This window comes from Ascidia mentula, chromosome 6 (genome assembly GCF_947561715.1).
Source record: "Ascidia mentula chromosome 6, kaAscMent1.1, whole genome shotgun sequence".
NCBI classification, from domain to species: domain Eukaryota; kingdom Metazoa; phylum Chordata; class Ascidiacea; order Phlebobranchia; family Ascidiidae; genus Ascidia; species Ascidia mentula.
Genome location: NC_138571.1, coordinates 3,658,279 through 3,681,405, shown reverse-complemented (window position 1 = coordinate 3,681,405; position 23,127 = coordinate 3,658,279). Strand labels below are relative to the sequence as shown.

The window sequence follows — 23,127 nt, the reverse complement described above, 5'->3', positions numbered from 1 at the left end:
TAGATTCAGGCCTAGACATTCTATTGACTTATCCAAAGCAAAATTCAATGATCACATATCTCGCCAATTTGTTAGACCAACAACAGAAAACATGTGCAATATTTCTTGACCTTCACAAAGCTCAGTCAACCATGACATCATGCTACAAAAACTAGAATTTTATAGTTGGGGTGGTAACACAAACACCTTCCTTAAGAGGTACCTCAAAGCCCGACAGCAATACACAAAAATTGCCAAATCTCACTCAAATGTTTCCCATGCGGTTTGTGGCGTACCTCAGAGATTACTTTTGGGACCCCTTTTCTTTCTTTTATATTTATGATTGATCTTATGGGCTTCTAGAATGGGATAGTGCTGGTAATCAATGCTACATGGTGAAGCAGTTATGCAGATTTGTGCACTGCGCTTAATAACCAATAGTACTTTTAGCCAAAGCTATGATTATCACCAAAGCTATGATTATCAACCAAAGTCCATAATTTGAAATACTTTAAGCCTAATATTTCAGTCACGAAAATCCTGCACCATCAACACCAAGCTTATCTCAAAAATAAATTGGCGTATGTAGGGGGTCCACCCTTTTATAAATGATTTTGTCCGCTTAAATAGCTTTTTAACGCTATGTTAATTAGTTTTTTGCCAAAACTAAGTTTCTGCGACATTCCCTTCATGCTTACCAACTATTGTACACTCTGATAGTTGTTTAGCGCCCAAGGCGCTGAAAACATAGATTGTGGCGACCGAACTGCAGTGTTCGCCTGTGCGTTGAAGCATGATATTGCCTTTTTTGGTGTCGCAGTTGCCACCTCTTATACTCGTATTTTTGTGTTGCTCGTTCTTCTGACTCTCGCAACAAACCATCAACCGCTTTAGGATTAACGTTTTGGTGATTTTTGAGAGAAATACTTGTATTTGGTTGTGAATGAGCCCAATTGCCAAGGAGAGGCTTTTCTTATAAAATGTTAAAACCAATTAAATCTGGCGTAAAGTGTATAGTTGTTACGTCACAAATAAATATTTGTCGTCGATTTAAATAGGGATAATATTTCGTTATTGCTTAGTGTTACTTTTGCATGTTCAAGTAACATGAACATTGGACATTTACACATATCATGTACATTGATCACAATTACGCAAATTACGTCTTTAAAGTTCGGGACCTCTCAAATTCGGACAGTACTGCAGTAAAATAGGATGCGCATTCGTTGGTGACGTCATCTCCTAATCTCTGGCAGAATTGTGCTTTTGCAAATCTCCCACCCTATTCTCACGCGATGTTCGTTGTTATGTTTGATTGACATGTGGCCAGTAACTGACCAGTCTTTGTTTGCAGAAGGTTCGCTTCTCACGTAATTGTTGTAATGCATCACTTGTTCTGGTTTGGTTTTCAAGTACTTGATTTGTGAAGAGATGGGATGCTGTCCATCAGATAACATAATAGCTTTTGTCGTGGTAACTTCGAACCGACTTTTTCGTTGTGGTGACTTTTATCGTAGTGTATATATGTGCATGCTTCCTTGACTAACTCAGTCACAGTCTCTGACTCAGTCTAACTCGGTCTACGTCTAATTCAACTATGTTTTGCTTGTAATCAGTTTACCTCATGATCTCGTAACTTGTAATTTCGATTCGATATACTCAACCAATATAATCGCGTATCCTTAATCTAATAGATGGTAAAGTAATTTTTTATCAGGTTTGCAATTAAAAGCAGGTCAGGAACACAACGGTTAGAACTCACGAGTGGCCTTATGTCAAATGATTTAGTCAAATAGGGTTTCGTTATCAAGGGTTAATTAATCTTGTTAACATCCAACGTTAAGTTAATAACATTTGGTATATAGGTCGCAACACTTAGATTTTGTGGTGTGTTTTTTTAGACACACTTGTGATTGTCTGTGCGAAATATTAAGTCTGTTCGACATCTCCTGCAGGGTGACGGAGAATTGTACACTTCGTGACATATTTACCGCCAACGGCGCTAAAACGCGCCATGCTATGTATACATTTTTTCTTATATTGCTATTCGACACCCTTATGGTTGATCGTACGTTATTTCAAGCTTTTTATAGGTTTGTTTTATTGAAAAATCAATGCGCACATGTATTTCTTCGTTGATATTGCGCCTTTCGTCGCCTGTCCGATGCCTATAGGAGAACCGCGTATGTGTGACGTCACAGATACACAATTTTGGGCGTGATTTGGGGAATCCTGTAATCAAAACTATTATAGTTTATCGACAATGTTTTGATAAAAAATACGCCTAGCCGTTCTCATGCGTTAGTTACCAAACTACGACATCGACACACACGATAATATTTCTCAAGATGTTCGTGACGCAATAAAAAATCAACGTCCCGTTCCTGCCCATGCAAGCCCAATTCATACTATAACTACTTTTGTGCACTGAATGTCATCATTTCTGTCACAATAAAACAACAAATGAAACGAACACATTCGTACTCTTTGAACAATGATTCCAATCTATACTGAACTTCGCTTATCGGCGTTGCAAGCAGTAAAAAAGTTTCGGTTTCGGCCCAATATGGCAAAAATATTCGACCGAAACCGAATAATTACAAAAACCTTACATTCGGTCGAATAAATTTGGCGAACCAAGCTTTCGGTGTATCCCTAATACTAACCACAAATATTTTCTTCCACGTGCATCAAAGGAATTGGGCATAAAATCGAATTACAAATGCGTACAAATTCCTGCTTGATTCATCTGCCAACTTAACGTAACTAGAGACAACAACACGTGGGCTATAAGTAAACACCGCAATGATCGTTATGGTTCAATCACTTTTATCATTTCGGCGAAATATTTTTTTTTTCAACGTTTATAATTTCACGCACCAATGAACTCAGATTCAAAAAAACAAAACTTATTTTTAAAAAATCAAAACTTATACCAAGTTTATCGGCATGCTCCAGGCAAGCTCTGTGCAAAATTTAAAAAATCAACGGCCCGTAATAGTTTCAAATGTTTGCTTGTACAAGAGACCTTGTCGCAAACAACTCGGTTTGTAACAAAATAAGTAAAATAAAAACAACAACTATTACGAATGTTTCAGGACTGCTCTAAAAATAACGGCAGTTGGCTGCTCAAATGACTTGGGTTTACTCGTACTTTCACTCAGAAATTAAAGTCTTAAGGTACCTGAAATAGCAAACACAAAAGTCGGCTCATATTATGCACAAACATTACTTCGTTCAATTTCCGTTCTTTATGAGGTTTTCATTACCATCATTCAAACACTCCCATTTCACCAAACATGTCGATGGGAAACAACTGCATTCCAATGATGAAAACTTCATTTCTTTATATACGCTTCAGCACCACGGACCCAAAATTTGGAATGCAATAACACAAAACTGCTAGAATTCTTCGAAGTAATGCAGTACAACCAATAAACTATGAACTGATGTTAGTAAACAATTCACATGTTCCTTATTCCCTAGTTTGTGCACTGGTACACTTTCCAAAATCAAGCACCACTAAATATCACGGAGATGAAATTCCGCTGTGGATAACGTGACTTCCCTCCGATTTAGATGACATGGATATCGAGATGGACAAAGGAGAGGAGTTAGAATATCGTCAAATATTGGCAGCAAATGTTTGTTTTAATTTTCGTAACCACACATTATATTGTAGATCTACATTGTTCTTCTCGCTGTAGCTGTAACGTTCATAGTCCACGTTGTGCATATATCTGACCACAACGCAAACGAAGCAAATTTCCAAGTATCCCGAACGTGTAGGGAATTGCTTCGTTTGCGTTGTGGTCAGATATATGCACAACGTGGACTATGAACGTTTCTGAGTGAAAGTACGAGTAAACCCAAGTCATTTGAGCAGCCAACTGCCGTTATTTTTAGAGCAGTCCTGAAACATTCGTAATAGTTGTTGTTTTTATTTTACTTATTTTGTTACAAACCGAGTTGTTGGCGACAAGGTCTCTTGTACAAGCAAACATTTGAAACTATTACGGGCCGTTGGGTTTTTTGAATTTTGCACAGAGCTTGCCTGAAGCATGCTGATGAACTTGGTATAAGTTTTGTTTTTGATATACCGTTTGAATCTGAGTGCATTGGTGCGTGAAATTATAAACGTTGAAAAAAAAATATATTTCGCCGAAATGACAAAAGTGATTGAACCATAACGATCATAGGGTGTTTACTTATAGCCCACGTGTTGCTGTCTCTAGTTACGTTAAGTTGGCAGATGAATCAAGCAGGAATTTGTACGCATTTGTAATTCCATTTTATGCCCAATTCGATTTAATGCACGTGGAAGAAAATATTTGTGGTTAGTATTAGGGATACACCGAAAGCTCGGTTTGCCAAATTTATTCGACCGAATGTAAGGTTTTTGTAATTATTCGGTTTCGGTCGAATATTTTTGCCATATTGGGCCGAAACCGAAACTTTTTTACTGCTTGCAACGCCGATAAGCAAAGTTCAGTATAGATTGGAATCATTGTTCAAAGAGTACGAATGTGTTCGTTTTGTTTGTTTTTTTTGTGTGACAGAAATGATGACATTCAGTGCACAAAAGTAGTTATAGTATGAATTGGGCTTGCATGGGCATGAACGGGGCGTTGATTTTTTATTGCGTCTCGAACATCTTGAGAAATATTATCGTGTGTGTCGATGTCGTAGTTTGGTAACTAACGCATGAGAACGGCTGGGCGTATTTTTTATCAAAACATTGTCGATAAACTATAATAGTTTTGATTACAGGATTCCCCAAATCACGCCCAAAATTGTGTTCTCCTTTTGGCATCGGACTGGCGACGCAAAGCGCAATATCAACGAAGAAATACATGTGCGCATTGATTTTTCAATAAAACAAACCTATAAAAAGCTTGAAATAACGTACGATCAACCACAAGAGTGTCGAATAGCAATATAACGAAAAATGTAAACAGTGCATAGCGCGTTTTAGCGCCGTTGGCGCTAAATATGTCACGAAGTGTACAATTCTCCGTCACCCTGCAGGAGATGTCGAACAGACTTAATATTTGCACAGACAATCACAAATGTGTCTAAAAAAAACATACCACAAAAACTAAGTGTTGCGACCTGTATGCCAAATGTTATTAACTTAACGTTGGATGTTAACAAGATTAATTAACCATTGATAACGAAACCCTATTTGATTAAATCATTTGACATAAGGCCACTCGTGAGTTCTAACCGTTGTGTTCCTGACCTGCTTTTAATTGCAAACCTGATAAAAAATTACTTTACCATATATTAGATTAAGGATACATGATTATATTGGTTGAGTATATAGAATCGAAATTACAAGTTACGAGATCACGAGACAAACTGATTACAAACAAAGCTTAGTTGAATTAGACGTAGACCGAGTTAGACTGAGTCAGAGACTGTGACTGAGTTAGTCAAGGAAGCATGTACATATATACACTACAATAAAAGTCACCACAACGAAAAAGTCGGTTCGAAATTCCCACGACAAAAGCTATTATGTTATCTGATGGACATCAGCCCATCTCTCCACAAAACAAGTACTTGAAAACCAAACCAGAACAAGTGATGCATTACAACAATTACGTGAGAAGCGAACCCTCTGCAAAAAATGACTGGGCAGTTCGGGTAGAGAACGCGTGCAAGCACAAAGACTGGTCAGTTACTGGCCACATGTCAATCAAACAAAACAACGAACATCGCGTGAGAATAGCGTGGGAGATTTGCAAAAGCACAATTCTACCAGAGATCAGGAAATGAGGTCACCAACGAATGCGCATGCCTATTTTACCTACGTAACGGTTCGGAACGATATTTTTTTTGTAACATAATTTTGGTTAGCATTGGTAACGGTTCCTAACGACCATTTGGTGTTACAATTTTTGTTCGCAACATAATTTTTTAATTCGAGTCTCAACATTGGAAAGTCGTCAGATGGAGGTAGAGGTCCATATATTTTGGCGTTGAAAATCCCACACTTGAATTGATTTGATATGTTAATTAGTTTGGAATTCTCAAGTCTGTATTTAAGCAATAAATTTACATGAAGTGAAGAGATTTATTGAATATGAAGTTACATAGAAAAGAAATAAACTACAGTGATGAACAACGTTGTTGCAACAAGGCACAGCTGTTAGAGCATACAGTGATAAAAATAAATGAATATTATTTACAAAAATAATGGAAGTGAACACTGAACAATGAAAACATTGCGTGTAGCTTCTATGAGTCTCTTATAAACCTCTTAAGTATCAAGGTTGCGTAAGTTCTTCCGGGGTCTAGTGCAAGTCCGACCATTAGTGACAACAAATCTTTTTGTTTTAACGTCTCTATGTTTGAACACTGAATGCATAGCTGGTGGTACTGCAGGTAGTGTGATGTAAACCGCCATTGAAGTTTTGGTAACTGTTTTGAGGGAGTGACAATGTTCCCGCAATTGCATTACAAAGCCGCATGTGTGAAGATGTTTTGATAAGACTTTTTCCCGTGTTCCATCATAGGGGGGAGTTTTTGTTTGACAGGGACACTCTATCTTAAATAATGCCCTAGAGACTTATCCACTTATCAAATGTCCACATGGTATTTACGAAAACACTGCCTTTTTCTCACTACAACACACGTCACGTGGCTTCCAGTTTGTACGATAACGCTTTCGTCTTTCTTACCATTCTATTGTATTTGATTCAATTCTATTCCATGCTATGCTATTTTGAACAAGACTAATTCTGATTTCGATTCGATCAATATAATTACAATTATTCTGCCTGTCTGCATCTCAGCCGAGAGCGCAGGTGAACAGACAATTCAGTGGCAACTAGCCAGCAAGTCAGCCGACCTTCATTGAGACTCATCGCGGTAGAATTACCGACACAAATTGTCAGGAAAGCCGAGTACTCTGCAGTACTGAATTTTTCAATATCAGATTTTGAACTGCTCCGCGAGTCCAATTAAATCTATTGATCTCGTCATGACGTTTTGTTTGTCGATTTGCTTCTTCATACAATAAAGATAAATAGGTCAAAAGGCCGCAAAGTAATACACGCGACGAAAGAAACTGGCCCAGTGTGAATTTAATCAATCAAACTCCGCGGCAAATGGGAGATTACAAAAGCTGTAAAACTTCATATGTTTGTGATGAAATGAGCTTATACTTTACTATTATACTTCAAATTACAGCTACATTAATTTTCAAGATAATTTTCACAGCTTAGTCGGTTCGAAAAATGCACCCTATCAACCTCTTACAACTAAACTGCACGATTGCAAAAATCTATCGCGCATAGAGAAGTTGTCGCGTAAAATATTGTAACTTCCAATATGAGATGTAACTACACTCAAATAATGTAACCACCATGCAACTACAAGGAATAATAGAGCATATTAAGTTTCGCACAAGTACGAATGCTTTAAAGCTGAAATTCAAAAGGAAATTTGCACGACCAAATATGACAAAATTTTGTTCCAAATAACACTCTTCGTAACAAAATTTTGGTCCAGCTAACACATTTCGTAACGAAATTTTGTTTCAGCTAACACTTTTCGTGACAAAATTTTGTTCCTATGTAACAAAATTGAAATTTCGTAAACGAATTTTGTAACAAAATTTCTCAGACAAACATTCGACACCAGGTTGTGGTTAAGAGTTGTACGTAAAGTTTATACACCACGATACCCCGCTAGGCTACGAAAGTACCATTACAAGTCATTGAGATTTTAAAAACATCCACATGGAATGACTTACTCAAAAAAGTAACAATGTGGATGGAAGCAAAGAGTTAAGGGGTGAAAGGTCGAGTCAAAACTGCAACGGATTTGAAATTCGTTTACAGCGTCTGCACCATACGGAATCCAGTTTTAAAATTTATACTAATCAATTACCAACCATTGCTCTAACTGTTTCCTCACATTCAATGCAGTAATATTTCATGCAATGGCATGATTGGGAGGATCACCTCACTATCACTGCATTAGTAGCCTATATTTAAATATACAGATATGAGTGACGATTGGTTGATGCTATGGCGGCTGTAAGATGCGGCGGTATTAACAAAGAGTTGCCTACCTGCAATATAAACAATTTTAATTCAAGCGACTTGAAAATTTGCACACAAATGCTAGATGCCACTGCAAAACAAGTAAAGAAAACCAAACTTGACTATGTCCTCTAGTTTTTTATTTCTGCGCAAAAACGCATGTTACAAAGTGTGGTGGCGAAGGTCGGGCGGAATTAATTAATTTTGAGAGTTGAATCAAGCGACTTGAAGTTTTGCACACAAATACTAGATACCACTGCAAAACGAGTAATGAAAACCAAATTTGAATATGTCCTCTAGTTTTTTATTGCTGCGCAAGAACGTATGTTATAAACTGTGGTGGCGAAGGTCGGGCGGAATTAACTAATTTGTCTGCCTGTGATTTCAACATTTTTATATCAAGCGACTTGAAGTTTTGCACACAAATATTAGATGCCAGTACAAAACGAGCAGTGAAAACCAAATTGAAGTATGTACTTGATAACTAACATTTTTTCAAACAAAATTTTGTTCCAGCTAACACGTTTCGTAACAAAATTTTGTTCCAACTTACAATTTCCCGTAACAATATTTACTTACAACTATCGCTTTTTGTGAGCTAAATTTATTGAAAACCGATGATTGTTGTAACTTAAAGTTTGTTCCTAGCTAACATTTTACGCAACAAAATTTTGTTCCAGCTAACACTTTTCGTAACATAATTTTGGCCCAGCTAACAAGTTTCCTAACAAAATTTTGTTCCCACCAGCACTTTTCACAGCGAAATTTTGTTTCAACTAACACTTTTCGTAACATAATTTTGGCCCAGCTAACAAGTTTCCTAACAAAATTTTGTTCCCACCAGCACTTTTCACAACGAAATTTTGTTCCAGCTAACACTTTTCGTAACATAATTTTGGCCCAGCTAACAAGTTTCCTAACAAAATTTTGTTCCCACCAGCACTTTTCACAACGAAATTTTGTTCCAGCTAACACTTTTCGTAACATAATTTTGGCCCAGCTAACAAGTTTCCTAACAAAATTTTGTTCCCACCAGCACTTTTCACAACGAAATTTTGTTCCAGCTAACACTTTTCGTAACATAATTTTGGCCCAGCTAACAAGTTTCCTAACAAAATCTTGTTCCCACCAGCACTTTTCACAACGAAATTTTGTTTCAACTAACACTTTTCCATAACAAAAATTTCATACAGTTATCGCTTTTTGTGAGCTAAATTTATTTAAAACCGATGATTTTTGCAACTTAAAGTATGTTCCTAACCAATATTTCGAGTAACAAAATCTTGTTCCTACTAACGCTTTTTGTAACGAAATTTTGTTGTATCTAGCACTTTTCGTAGCAAAATTTAGTTCCAGCTAACACTTTTCGCAACAAAATTTTGTTCCAACCAGCACTTTTCCGTAACAAAATTTTGTTCCAACTAACGCTTTTTGAGAGCTAAATTTGTTTAAATCCGATGATTTTTGCAATTTAAAGTATGTTCCTAAACAATATTTCGAGTAACAAATTTTGTTCCAGCTAACGCTTTTCGAAACAAAAATGGGTTCCAAATAACACTTTTTGTAACAAAATTTTCTTCCAACTAACTCTTTTCGTAACAAAATTTTGTTCAAACTTACACTTTTTGCAGCAAAATTCTGTTTTAACTAACGCTGTTCGTAACGAAATTTTGTTCCATCTAGCACCTTTCGTAACAAAAATTTGTTCCAGCTAACGCTTTCCGTAACAAAAATTTCATACAGGTATCGCTTTTTGTGAGCTAAATTTATTTAAAACCGTTGATTTTTGCAATTTAAAGTATGTTTCTAACCAATATTTCGAGTAACAAAATTTTGTCCCCACTAACGCTTTTCGTGACGTAATTTTGTTCCATCTAGCACTTTTCGTAACAAAATTTTGTTCCATCTAGCACTGTTCGTAACAAAATTTTGTTTCAGCTAACACTTTTTCGTAACAAAAATTTCATACAGGTATCGCTTTTTGTGAGCTAAATTTATTTAAAACCGATGATTTTTGCAATTTAAAGTATGTTTCTAACCAATATTTCGAGTAACAAAATTTTGTCCCCACTGATGCTTTTCGTAACGTAATTTTGTTCTATCTAGCACTTTTCGTAACAAAATTTTGTTCCAGCTAACACTTTTCGCAACAAAATTTTGTTCCAAATAACACTTTCCGTATAAAACTTTTGTTCCAACTAACACTTTTCCATAACAAAATTTTCTTACAGGTATCGCTTTTTGTGAGCTAAATTTATTTAAAACCGATGATTTTTGCAACTTAAAATACGTTTCCAGCTAACGTTTCGAGTAACGAAATTTTGTTCCATCTAGCACTTTTCGTAACAAAATTTTGTTCCATCTAGCACTTTTCGTAACAAAATTTTGTTCCAACTAACATTTTTCGTAACAAAATTTTGTTCCCACTAACTCTTTTCGTAACAAAATTTTGTTCCAGCTAACACTATCCTTAACAAAATTTTGTTGCAACTATCACTTTTCGTAACAAAATTTTATTACAGTTATCGCTTTTTGTAAGCTAAATTTATTTAAAACCGATGATATTTGCAACTTAAAGTATGTTCTTAGCCAACATTTCAATTAACAAAATTTTGTTCCAACTAACACTATTCGTAAGAAAATTCTGTTCCAACTAACATTTCGTGTAACAAAATTTTGTTCCAGCTAACACTATCCGTAATAAAATTTTGTTTCAGCTGACACTTTTCGCAACAAAATTTCCTTCCAGCTGACATTTTTGTGAGTTAATGTTATTATTGCAACGATTTTTTGTAAGATAAATTTTGTTCCAGCTAACACTTTTTGTAGCCAAATTTTATTCCCACTAACATTTTTGTGACGTAAATTCTTCCAATAAACAGTTTTGTATCAAAATTGTGTTAAAGCTATCACTTTTGGTGACGAGATCCAATTGGTTTGTTTTCAGCATCTATGTACAAATTGAAGATACAAAATCTTGAGAAAATATTTAAAAAATTCTCTCTGTCGTCATCTAATGAAAAGAAATACGGTAACAAAATTTTTTTTACGGCCAATTTAACGATACTTTTCTGTTTAAAAAATTTTGTTACGACATACCAAAAATTTTTGTAACTTGTAACAAAATTCGAAACAAAATTTTTGTTCCGAAACGGAATTGTTCAATTTGGAACGAAATTTTGTTACTTGGAACGGTTTTGCTTTCAGAGTTAATGGAAAATTGCATTATGCCTTATTACCCTTTGAATTCTACAACAGAAAATGCACTCCCTTTGTCACCTCAGGTTTAGTGGTGGAAGCTGAATTTGCAAAGCTATTTTCGCAGACAGATGTTCTGTAAGATAATGCTTCAGTGTTATGTAAAATTGGGCACAAACAATATCTTGGTAGAAATATTTGGTAATGTTCATTCTTCTGTATTCCTATGTTGCTACCATTGCACTCATTATCAAAGGAAGTGTTTCGGCATTTCATCATGTTTTCTGCAGCCAGGAAATCTGAATGCAAAGGGCAAATACAATTGCCATGCAATATTTCCAAGGAATTGTAATTGTGAATCACTGTCACTGCTGGATTTCCTCTTTTCACCTCTTTTCTTGTAGGCTTTTTCATGCAAAGGTTTCTACTCATTGTTTTCAATCGGCTTTTAATATAACCCGATTTTTACACAGGGTCATAAAAATGTTCCTAAAAATATGCCTGGCTATTAAATAGTTATGCAAAAAGTAAATAATGCAAAAATACACTTACAAAGCCTTCACAACCACCGATTTTACTTTTGAAATTAGGAAAACTGTCAACAATTGCTTTGGCAAGCAGAAATTTTTACTCTGTTGATGGATATCTGCAGCAATAAAAACACTAGTCATACTAACAATTAGTTCTAACTCACTGTTTTTTTTGTCTCCACGCTTCACTGAATGATCAATCAGAACAAGCATTTTTTTGTTCGGGGTATTGAAATAACCATCTTGTTCCCATTGATCCAACATCTCTGCACCTCTTGTGTTATTTTGAAAACTAAAAAAAATATATTATATATGTTGTGTAAGCAGTGTTATATCAACTGATTAACAATAATTGTTGTATATACCGGATTCGTTGGTGCTGGCACAGTAGTAGTAGCTGGAGTTAATGCAATAATAAAACGGGAAATTGCTTTTCGTTGTCCTATTGTCTTTAATCCTACAGCAGCCAGCTCAAGTTTGATTTAGTTCCAATAATGTTTGACCATCTATTTGTTGCTCTAAAGGATCTATATAGGTATTAAATTGCAGAAATCCTGTCTTCAAGCATGTTAGCGACTGTTCCGGCACTTTTTCTGCAACGAATTTGATACCATTGCATAGAGAAGAATTGGAACTTACAAAAAAACGCAAATAAATGGGCAGTTAAACGATTTATTTTTCTGCAAAATCCGGTTCCATTTTTTTTGCCTTTTTACCAAATATTGACTAACCAGGGGGACAAATGGCCCTAGGGGGTAGCTAAACCATTATTTCAAAGGCTAATGTTGATCAAAATTTGTAGATATGGCATGAATCTTTCATAAAATCATGAACGATCGGATACTTAAACGATTCTATTTTCAACAAATACAGCCTGATTTTTTTGCTCCATTTTCAACATAATTTTCAGCAGCACCCACCTTCAAGTAACTACCTTATTAAAATAGCCCAAAACCCAACTAAAACTGCCCCAAACACCCTGAAATTCGCCATGACAACAGCATGCACATGTGTGTTCTTTCAACCGTAAAATTAACTTACTGGTTTGCTTTGTGATGTAAAATTTCTATTGTGACAGGGGTCTACACGGTGGGCATTTCCCAGCACCAAAACTTATTTACATAGAAATACCAATATGTGTCCTAAAGTAAATAACACAACAAAACATTAAAAATGTTTTGGATCCACAAAGTACAAATTCCCTCTGTAGTTGCAAGGTGACTTAAAATTGCAAGGAAATATGCTTTTAAGTTTATTATGTGAAATGCACACATATTTTTTGGGTAATATTTGTCTGACAGCATGTACATAATAATGAGAATCAAACCATTAGGTTTTATCAACAATAAAAAATACTTTATAATCTGGTGAAAGAAAAAATTGAACAATTTACCAAACAATGGTACATCATCAACCATATTATTACTACACAAAACATGATTATGCGTCATTGCTAAAGGTTAAATTTTATGCCACAAACACACTACTTAAACATTCTGATTTCTCCAATAATAAGTTTCCATATTTCAAATTAACCACATGCTCTATTGTACCATTGCCAACATTCAATTTGTCACCAAAATCAGAAAAATATGTCAAGTCGAGGCACTGACAAATTTGATTTTTGACAGCTAACGATTTTGTAATATTTTTGAAATTACAGATCATATGAGCATGTTTTTTAAATACATTATGTTTTGCTTCATATCTCATACATGATAATAAGGACAGGGTGCGATTATTTCTATACATGTTCTTTGTACAGGATGTGAGGTTCTGATATAAGGTCGTGTATCTGGGCAAGTTAATTGGCCTTTACTCACACTGTGGGAAAACACAATCTCCATTACTTTAAAGAGCAACAAAATTAATTTCAAGCGAAGGCTATCTTCTTTAAACAAATCTCTATGATAAGAGGAAGGTGACGTATCAAACACCATGTTTGGACAACTTTCTGTTTGAAAGAACTTTTTGTCACTTTATGCAAACTGTGGTCCGCAAAGTTTGGAGATGGTTTTTTCTTTATTTTCAATATTACCATAGTTAAAGGATGCCAAGCGGTTGTTAATTTCTGTGATTTATACAAATAAATCGCAGCTTTCACTGTGATTAATTTCTTGACTAACTGATGCAGAACCAATTTTATTTCTTTGGGGCAACCCCTTCCAGTATGTCATGCAATAAATAATTTTCAACTACGTTAAAATGTTTTGACTTTGACAAAGGGGATTTTTCCAAGACACCGCAATAAGGAAATTTGTTTTGAACAATAATGGATTCATGACTGCAGGTCATACTCATCATGAAATCAGACACTTTGAATTTAGTTTGAATATCTCTGCGTGTAGCATAACACAATCGACGCAAATAGGTAGCAGATGGTGACTGGAAACCCAAAATTGAATGGGCAGCCAGTGTGTCAGCATCAAGCATTGTGACAGGACCTTGGATAGAAAAACCGGTGTCGATTAAAAAACCATTCTCACTTTCTAACTCATTCAATTCCTCAATAAAAGGATGAAATTTTCGCAGATGGGCTAAATGATTGTAAAGTCGATTGAATGTTGAAAGACAATTGTTTTGCATATACTCTATATACTATTAATGTCTCACGGTGAAGAAGCCGAAGGTGTTTTGAATTTTTTTTTGATTTGCCGTGTAATAAATCCACACCCATACAGACAAGTTTAATTCTCAATATCCATTTGGCTAAGATTTGTCTATACTTTTTTTTCGACATTTTATTTTATAGTAAGCCTTATGGTGCAACTAGGATAACTTCTGTTAGCCTATACCAAAAGCAGTGATGGGATTCAGCCGGTTCGCACCGGTTCTACAGAACCGTTTCATGATGTTTTATGAGATCAGCGAACCGGTTAGCATTACTGGTTACTGTCAATATGACTTTTAACAAGACCCGCTGAAAAATATGATTTTTGTGATAGAACCAACTGACAAAAATTTTGAATCCCACTACTGACCACAAGAAGAACAAACAAGTTAGTTTTAGTTAATAGTAAAACAGTCTTACTTTGCATTGAATCTTCGATATTTTCGTCAATTAACTCTTGACAGTTCGGCAAGTTCATAATTTCTTCAATCGAAAGTGATGACACTTTTGAAACTGTCAAACTGTCCATTGTGATCAGGTATTCTATTAAACGAGCTTGTAACTGGTGAAATTTGAACAGCCAAAAACAATTTTTCGTTAACTTTAACATTACCAAGTGACGTTTATACAAGAGAAAAACTGCATGAAGTTCAGTATTTAATTACATTGGCACTTTTACCAACCAAACTTTACTTAACTCTCTAACTAGTCTACTCGCAATTGATACCGCCAATTTACTGAGACCATGCATGTGAATGACGAAAAAAATACAATTATATAGCCGCCCACCAGGCAACGACCAATCAGATCCAGGGTAGCCAGAATATTTTTTTTTGTTTAGAGACAAACAGGACGACAAAAAACGCCAAAACTAGTTTTCTTGAAGGAACCAGAACAGAGCCAATCGTTTAAATACTGTACGGTTGAATTTTCTGCTTCCCCTGACATATGTTAAATAAACTGTATTTACAGGCAAAGTACATTCGTGTGGTAGAGCAACGGATAACCTACATTCTTTGTTTATTTATGCTCTTGAATTATTTCCGTCTTTCTATGTGCATAGCAATGCCAGTGCTACGCAAACATTCAACAAACAGTCTTTCAAAACTCAATTATGACGTCACTATAGAAGTAGTCAAGTTCACGCTACCCAGCCATAGAGTTTGCAACGCTTCTGAACTAGCTTGGGCTGTGATGCGTGATGTTTTTTTCCTAAAAGAAGCATGCCGCGAACCTGCCCCGTCACAAACGAACGCGGCCAACTTCCGAACGCAAAACTAACAGGGAAGACGCCACCCAGCAAACAATTTGACGTAATTTCTACTTTCGGTCTAATCTACGTAGTGTCGGAATGTTTTTTTTGCGTAAATCTGTCGACGCGAAACTACGTCTTCAAAACGTTTTCAAAAACGCCAACCACATACGTAGAAATGACGTTCTGTACAGTAACGTTCAAAACCAACGTTGGCTGGACATTCGTAACAACGTTATGTTTACGTAGAAATGTCGACTCGAACAACGTTTTCCTGACGTAGCTGCTTACGTCGCGAAAGGAAATTTGTTTTACGTCTAATCTGACAACGATCTGACATTTTTGAAACGTTCCTTTCAACGCCAGATATGCCTTTCAAAAAATTTAGATTTTGTTAATTAATAGTTTTTGATTGCATACACAATAAGCACCACCTGCACGGTCCTGCAGTTTGTCGACATAAAATAATTTATTAAAATAATCCCAGCACAACAATACTATGCTAAATCCGTCAATATGAAGGCAGTGGTGTCCTATAATCCGCTTTTGGGTAGGGGTACTGCAAAAACAAAGCAAGAATATCACCAATCAATATAATTAAAGTTTTATACAGCAGTGTTACACACTAAGACACAGTTTTAAAGTTTACACAAAAACATACCCTTTAAAAGTCGCCACAACGCCTTTCTCTCCGCTTTGTCTTCTCGGTGCATGCTTAAAAAAACAACCCACTTCCTGTTAAATTCTTGGGGGCAGCATGTAGTTTTTCGGCAAGATCATGTAATAACAAATTTTTGTTACAATCAGTTTTGCTATTCTCATAAAAATGCAAATTTAACTTTAAAGTGCATTAAACAAGCCGTGACATGTACCGCAGTACCGGGACATAAAATGTTATACGCATAGCAAGTATTATATGGAAAAAAGATTTGTATACTCTATAATTATAATTTAACACCCTATAGTTGATTTAAACAATCCGCTACAAGTTTATTATTATATCCAGACAAAACCAACACCTACTTATTCATTTGTCCTGTGAGTGTTTTTTTTTTCACATTCCCAGAAGTACCGCCGAGAAAACAGAATATCTGAAAATCAGGTTTTGGTGCAAGATTTAAAAAACATGTCTTTGATAATTTTGGAACCAAAATAACTGTACATGAAATATGAAAAATAGCAATGTATACAATATACAACAATAAAGTTAAATTGCCTTTACTTTCTGTAGGTTCCTTGTCCTGCTTTTCAAAATGATTCTGTCATGGAACTTTTGAACTTAACAAACAAATAATTTCACACTAAAGCCATTTACAAACGATTAAGCTGCAAAACAACCCAAGTACATTAGAGGCCAACAACAAACTTAACATTTTCTAAATAGAACCAAACAAAATATATGTTGTAAGGGTATGCTATTATAGTATAATACTAGAATATCATCTGATGCAATTTCTGTTTCTGACATGTCAAAAGACTAGAGGATATAAGTTTGATTTCACTCGCAGCCAATATCAATAATATCCCTCCCGAGAGGAATCCAACGGTACTTTGAAAAACTTTCCCGCCAATCGGCTTCTCTCCCACAAGCCGCGGCAAGGCCAGATAGCGCCAAATTTTCTTTTACGAATATGTGAGGAATGCGGTGCGTTGACTTGCCGAACTGTGACCACACGCTGTGGCAAATCCATAAGGGACGAACTATAGCGAGGCCGGTGGACAGCCCCAATTAATCATAGTGTGTGGTGTCGCAAGGAATATAGAATTTGTCGAACTGTGTACGGGACCAATACTGCGCATATGACGTTAATATTTGCAAATCATCACTCTAAAAACAACTGACCTTGCCCCATTTCCTAAAAACAGATGTTTAGAAGCAACTATAAAACCACACAAAAGCCTTTCCATCACGTTTACGTTTTCTTTTACAATTTTGGAAAGACTTGTCCTTCACTATCCTGAGATGCGAATTATGCACAGTATTACAACACTCTGTTTTGAGTTGAATTACAAAAACCGCTTTCTTTTGAATGGCTTTTAAGATCGAAACGACTAAGCATTGCTACGTGCGCAGTCAATAGCCGAGCGCGACGGTCGTGCCTTGTTTTCAAACAAGTTGTCAGTCTCTCATTCGTTTGTTTCAACTTAAATCGAAATCAAATTTTACACATTATTAGAACACTCTATTTTGCAGAGTTTAACTGCAAAAACCTATGTGCAAAACGAATTCCGGACTTTCACTTTCATTTTTAATGTAACCGCTCTCTGTAATGGGAATGCCCATGTTTTAGGTGTTTGTTTGATTTCAAATAAAGTAAATTTAGCAGTTTTATGAAATCCAATCCTGAAAAGTTTCCAATTGCACTGGAATTGACGCGAAGGGAGTCCGTCGACGTTGAGCAAAGGAATATCTGAAGCGTAAACAATTGTCAGATTTTGACTGATAATACCTTTTTCCCATGTGAAACGTTTGCGGCCAAGATTTAATGGCTGCATCAACGGGGGATAATGCGCCAAGAGTTTAAGCGAATGCGAAAATGATTTTTGTTCTTAACCCAGATAGTTTGTTTGTAATTTAACTTTCTGAACGATGAATCAAAAGCGTGTTAATAACGATGTCTAGCCCACTTCGCCTGAAATATTAACGATATTTTACAACACTCTTATCTGGCCTATCTTGTCAATAATAATATCCTGCTAAAATACTCACAATTATATTTTTTTAAATATATCAAATTAACATCTTCTCTTCGTTTTACGGAACGTGAGATTACAGGAACTAGCAGAAAGGGGCAAAATGAGAAAATATCCAAATTTAGGGAATTTGGCGCCGAAAGCGCCAATCTGGCAACCCTGATCGGATCTTCGTGTTTGACAAGTTGAGCGCATAAATCAAAATAAAATAGTGGCGCGAAAATTGTGAACAAAGGCGGCAGGTCTCTAGGGAGTTACGTATGCCGCGCCTCAACGTTCACTTCACACACGTCAACAGCGAAAGGTTCAAAATCACTCCCCATCTTTTGAAACTTTTTGATGTTTTATGGAATGTTGTTCCATTTCTGCACGCCTTTAGAGTGGTGAAAAAAGCACTAATCGACGCCCCAGGCATGAACATCAACAATAGTTTATGCATTAAATAGTTACGGATTTTTCTGTTGGTGGTCTAACAAATTGTTCAGATATGTGATCATAGATTTGTGCTTTGACTAAGTCAGTAGAATATCCATGCCTGCATCTATTTTGAAAATTGGTGACAATGTCAAAGTTTCGCAGTCCATCTTCCATAATTTTTTCTAATGCATAAAGAAAAATTGGTATTAACGATATTGGTCTGTAATAAGTCCTCCTCAAATAATGGTATTACTTTTGTTATTTTTAAACATTTGGGACAGGTTGCTGCTTAAATACAGCAATTTAGTAATAGGCAAACGATTAGTGTAACAACTAGTGTTTCTAATTTGAATAGTTTAATAGGAATGTCATATGGATGTGTTGACTTCTTTATTTCCAATTGTGCAATAGTGTGAAAAATTGTATTTCTACAGTGCAGAAAAAGAAGGATGCTGATGGACTGTTTGTGAGGTAGTCTATTGGTTGTGTGGCAGATGGTAGAACAAGTAGTGCCATTTTGTTTCCCTTGTTGGTTGAAAAAATGAAAAAAAATTCCTTTTAATGTGTGTTGGATCTTTAACTGTGCTTTTTGATGTGGTAAGTGATATTGGTGTTTTCTTTGTGGTGTTACTTGTGGTTATTTTGTTGATAAGTTTCCATGTTTGCTTTGGATTTGCCTTGTTAACATTAAATAAGTTTTTGTGATGATTTTGCTTGGCTGCTCTAACAACTAATTTTTTTTATTTGATTATGGTTTAAGTTGATCACGAGATTTTCTTTTTGAATAAGTTTTCTGTGTTTGTTCTTGTTTGTTTTTGTGTTTAATTGCCTTGAGTTTACCTTTGGTCATTCAAAGCTATGTCGTGTACGTTCTGTGTTGGACTGTATATATTTTTGCAGTATATACATAATGTTTTGGAAAATTTAGATAAAGGTTGCAAATTGATCCTAAATGTCTAATTTGTTTTAAATAATGTTGGTTCTGTTTTCAATCAAAATTTTGTGTCAAATTTAAGTATTTTTATTTTTTTAGTATTTTTTTTTTTATGATTTTGGGTTCAAATGAGCATGTGAGCAATAGCAAATGGTCTGATATGTTGAATTTAGTGAACCACATGGAATGGCATTTGAAAAATTGTTGTAAAAATATGATCTATAACGAATGTAGGCCCTATCATTAATTTGTATTCCTGTATGATTTTTTTTTTGATTTGATTTGTATGTGTGGTGTTTTTTAAATGTCAATGTTAAAGTCTCTAAGAATATAAATGTTGTGTTTTTATTGTTCAGAGAGTAAATAATATGTTATAAATTTAAAGTGAAAACTGTTATGTGGTAATCCGAGTGGCTGTGGATTATTCCAATTACCATTGTTTTCTTTTTTTTTTCGTTCAACTTTAATCCACAAATTTTTGCAACGAGGTATATGTATCAATTTTTATGCCTGTCATTTTTACCATAAGCCAGTAGTCTTTTAATATATGCCCACTGTACCACTACCAGCATATGTTAAGGAGTTTTCTCTGAGGAAATCATATTTATTTGAAGAGATGTTGGTTGCCGTGTTTTATGTAATTTTTTTTTAGAAATTTTAATTATATGAGGTAGTGTACTGCATGCATTAGTAAAGGCTTCTAGCATGGCCAGATTATGAAGCAAACTTCTTGTATTAATGGGTTATTACAAATTTCTATTTAGTCTGTCTGTTGTATTGCTGCAACAAATTCTTGCATACAATAAAAACATGTTTACGTAACATGGACATTGGACATATCATGAACATTGATCACAAATAGCCAGATTACATTATTAAAGTTCGGGACCTCTCTCAAATTCGGATTGTAAATAGGGATGCGCATTCGTTGGTGAACTAATACCTTGATTTATGGTAGAATTGTGTTCTCTGCACATGTGGTCATCAACTGACTAGTTTTTGTGCTCGCACGTGATCTCTACGCGAACCGTCCAGTCATTGTTTGGGGAGGGTTCTCTTCTCACGTAATTGTTGTAATGCATCACTTGTTCCGTTTTAGTTTTTCAAGTATTTGTTTTGTGACGAGAATAGCCTACTTGATATATGAACATTGGTAGTGAGTGGGATATACTGATATAACTTTTGTTGATGATCACTTCCGGTTCCACTTGATTTTGCAATGGAGATAACAATGTCTTTTAAACTCTAGACAATCAAGCCTCCCATACTGTTCCTATCAGAACAGACAGCCATTCGAATCGTTAATTGTTTGATGTTTTCCTTTAGTTCCATATTTTATTTTTAGTTCTTTTTGAGTTTGATTCAGTTTTTTTCCAGAGTTTAAAATTTTTGTTTCATGAAATTTTGACATTCTTTAATTGCATGTAAATCTGCAAATGCTAAGTCTGGTTCGTTAAGTATCTGATTTTTTTTCTGCTGCTTAATTAAAATATCAACTTTTGCAGAGGAGGCTTGTTCCAGTTTCTGTTTTTTGTGAGTGGCAAAATAACAGGGTTTTAATACAGACTTGTTAATGATATTTCAACTTTAGCAACACTCTAATATCTTTTCCAAATGTGGCTTCACATAGTAGTTTACAATTATTTTACACAATGCATTACATCGCTTTTTAGACACGCATGCAACTTTGGTATTGAGTCATGAAAATAAAATTTTTGTCATGGGAAAGGATCAAGACACACTGGTACGGGAACAGAAAAAAGAGAAATCTTTCAAATGCTCATTTTGTTCAAAATTGTTTACCTCAAAAGGGAATTTAGTCACACACGTTCGAATACATACTGGAGAAAAGCCTTTCAGATGTGAAATTTGCGAAAAGTGCTTCAAAAGCGCAGGTGAAGTCAAGATGCACAGACGAAGCCATACTGGAGAGAAACCATACAAGTGCTCATTTTGCTCAAAATTGTTTGCCTTAAAAGGCAATTTAGTCACACATGTTCGAATTCACACTGGACAAAAGCCTTTCAGATGTGAAATTTGCGAAAAGTGCTTCAAAAGCGCAGGTGAAGTCAAAATGCACAGACGAATTCATACTGGAAAGAAGCCACACAAGTGCACAATTTGTTTAAAAAGCTTCTGTTCTTCTAGCGGTTTAAACCACCACGTCCGAATTCATACCGGGAAGAAACCATACAAGTGCTCATTTTGTTCAAAATTGTTTACCTTAAAAGGCAATTTAGTCACACATGTCCGAATTCACACTGGGGAAAAGCCTTTCAGATGTGAAATTTGCGAAAAGTGCTTCAAAAGCGCAAGAGAAATGCTAATGCACAGGCGAATTCATACCGGAGAGAAACCATACAAGTGCACAATTTGTTCAAAAAGCTTCAGCTCTAGTGGCGGTCTAAACCAACACGTCCGAATTCATACCGGAGAGAAACCATACAAGTGCACAATTTGTTCAAAAACCTTCAGCTCTAGTCGCGGTCTAAACCAACACGTCCGAATTCATACAGGAGAGAAACCATACAAGTGCACAATTTGTTCAAAAAGCTTCAGCTCTAGTGGCGGTCTAAACCAACACGTCCGAATTCATACAGGAGAGAAACCATACAAGTGCACAATTTGTTCAAATAGCTTCAGCTCTACTGGCGGTCTAAACCAACACGTCCGAATTCATACCGGAGAGAAACCTTTCAAGTGCACGTTGTGTTCAAAAGTTTTCAGCAACTCAAGCAATTTAAGAAGACACGTTCGAACACACACTGGAGAGAAACCTTTCGAGTGCAAATTGTGTTTTAAATCATTCACAAGTAAAGGCAATCTCAGTAGACACGTTCGAATACACACAGGAGAGAGAGAAGCCTTTTAAGTGTGAAATATGCGAAAAACTTTTCAAATCTGCAGAGGAATTAATAAAGCACAGGCGAACTCATACTGGATAGAAGACATATACGTGCGTAATTTGTTTCCAAAGGCTGTAGTTCCAGTCTAACCAATCACATTCGAGTTCACACAGGAGAGAAACCCCACAAGTGTTCATTTTGCTCAAAAGCATTTCGCCAAAAAGCACGTCTAACCGACCATGTCAGAATCCACTCAGAGGAGAAACCATACCGATGTGAATTTTGCGAAAAATGCTTCAGAACATCAAAAGAAGTCCTGATGTACAGACGAAGTCTTACTGGATAGAAGACATATAAGTGCATAGTTTGTTCTGAAGGGTCCCGCTGCAAAAGCAGTTTATACAGGCACGTTCGAATTCATAAGTACATCTAACCGACCATGTCAGAATTCACACAGGAGAAAAGCCTTACAGATGAAACATATGCAAAAAATGCTTTAAAGCATTCACATGACGAAAGCCCTCTCATTAGGGGATAATGGGCAATTGCGTCATCATTTGCGACTTGTTGCCACTTATCTTTGAGAGATCATGCATGCAACCTGAGATTAGT

At 35.7% G+C, this 23,127-nt stretch overlaps 1 protein-coding gene across 1 annotated transcript; it reads left to right on the top strand.

Moving 5' to 3' along the window:
- The first annotated feature begins 21,575 nt into the window (after positions 1–21,575).
- On the top strand, positions 21,576–22,541 carry LOC145906900 (uncharacterized). Its single transcript, XM_082994362.1, has 2 exons — positions 21,576–21,634; positions 21,803–22,541. Exons 1-2 carry the CDS (start codon positions 21,576–21,578, stop codon positions 22,539–22,541), a joined length of 798 nt encoding a protein of 265 aa, XP_082850488.1.
- Positions 22,542–23,127: the final 586 nt, after the last annotated feature.

Excerpts from the sequence above, each read along its gene's own strand:
- LOC145906900 (XM_082994362.1), top strand. The coding sequence starts at position 21,576 with ATGCACAGACGAAGCCATACTGGAGAGAAACCATACAAGTGCTCATTT. Across the intron at positions 21,635-21,802 it reads TGCTCATTTTGCTCAAAATT|CTTCTGTTCTTCTAGCGGTT; the intron begins GTTTGCCTTAAA and ends TTGTTTAAAAAG.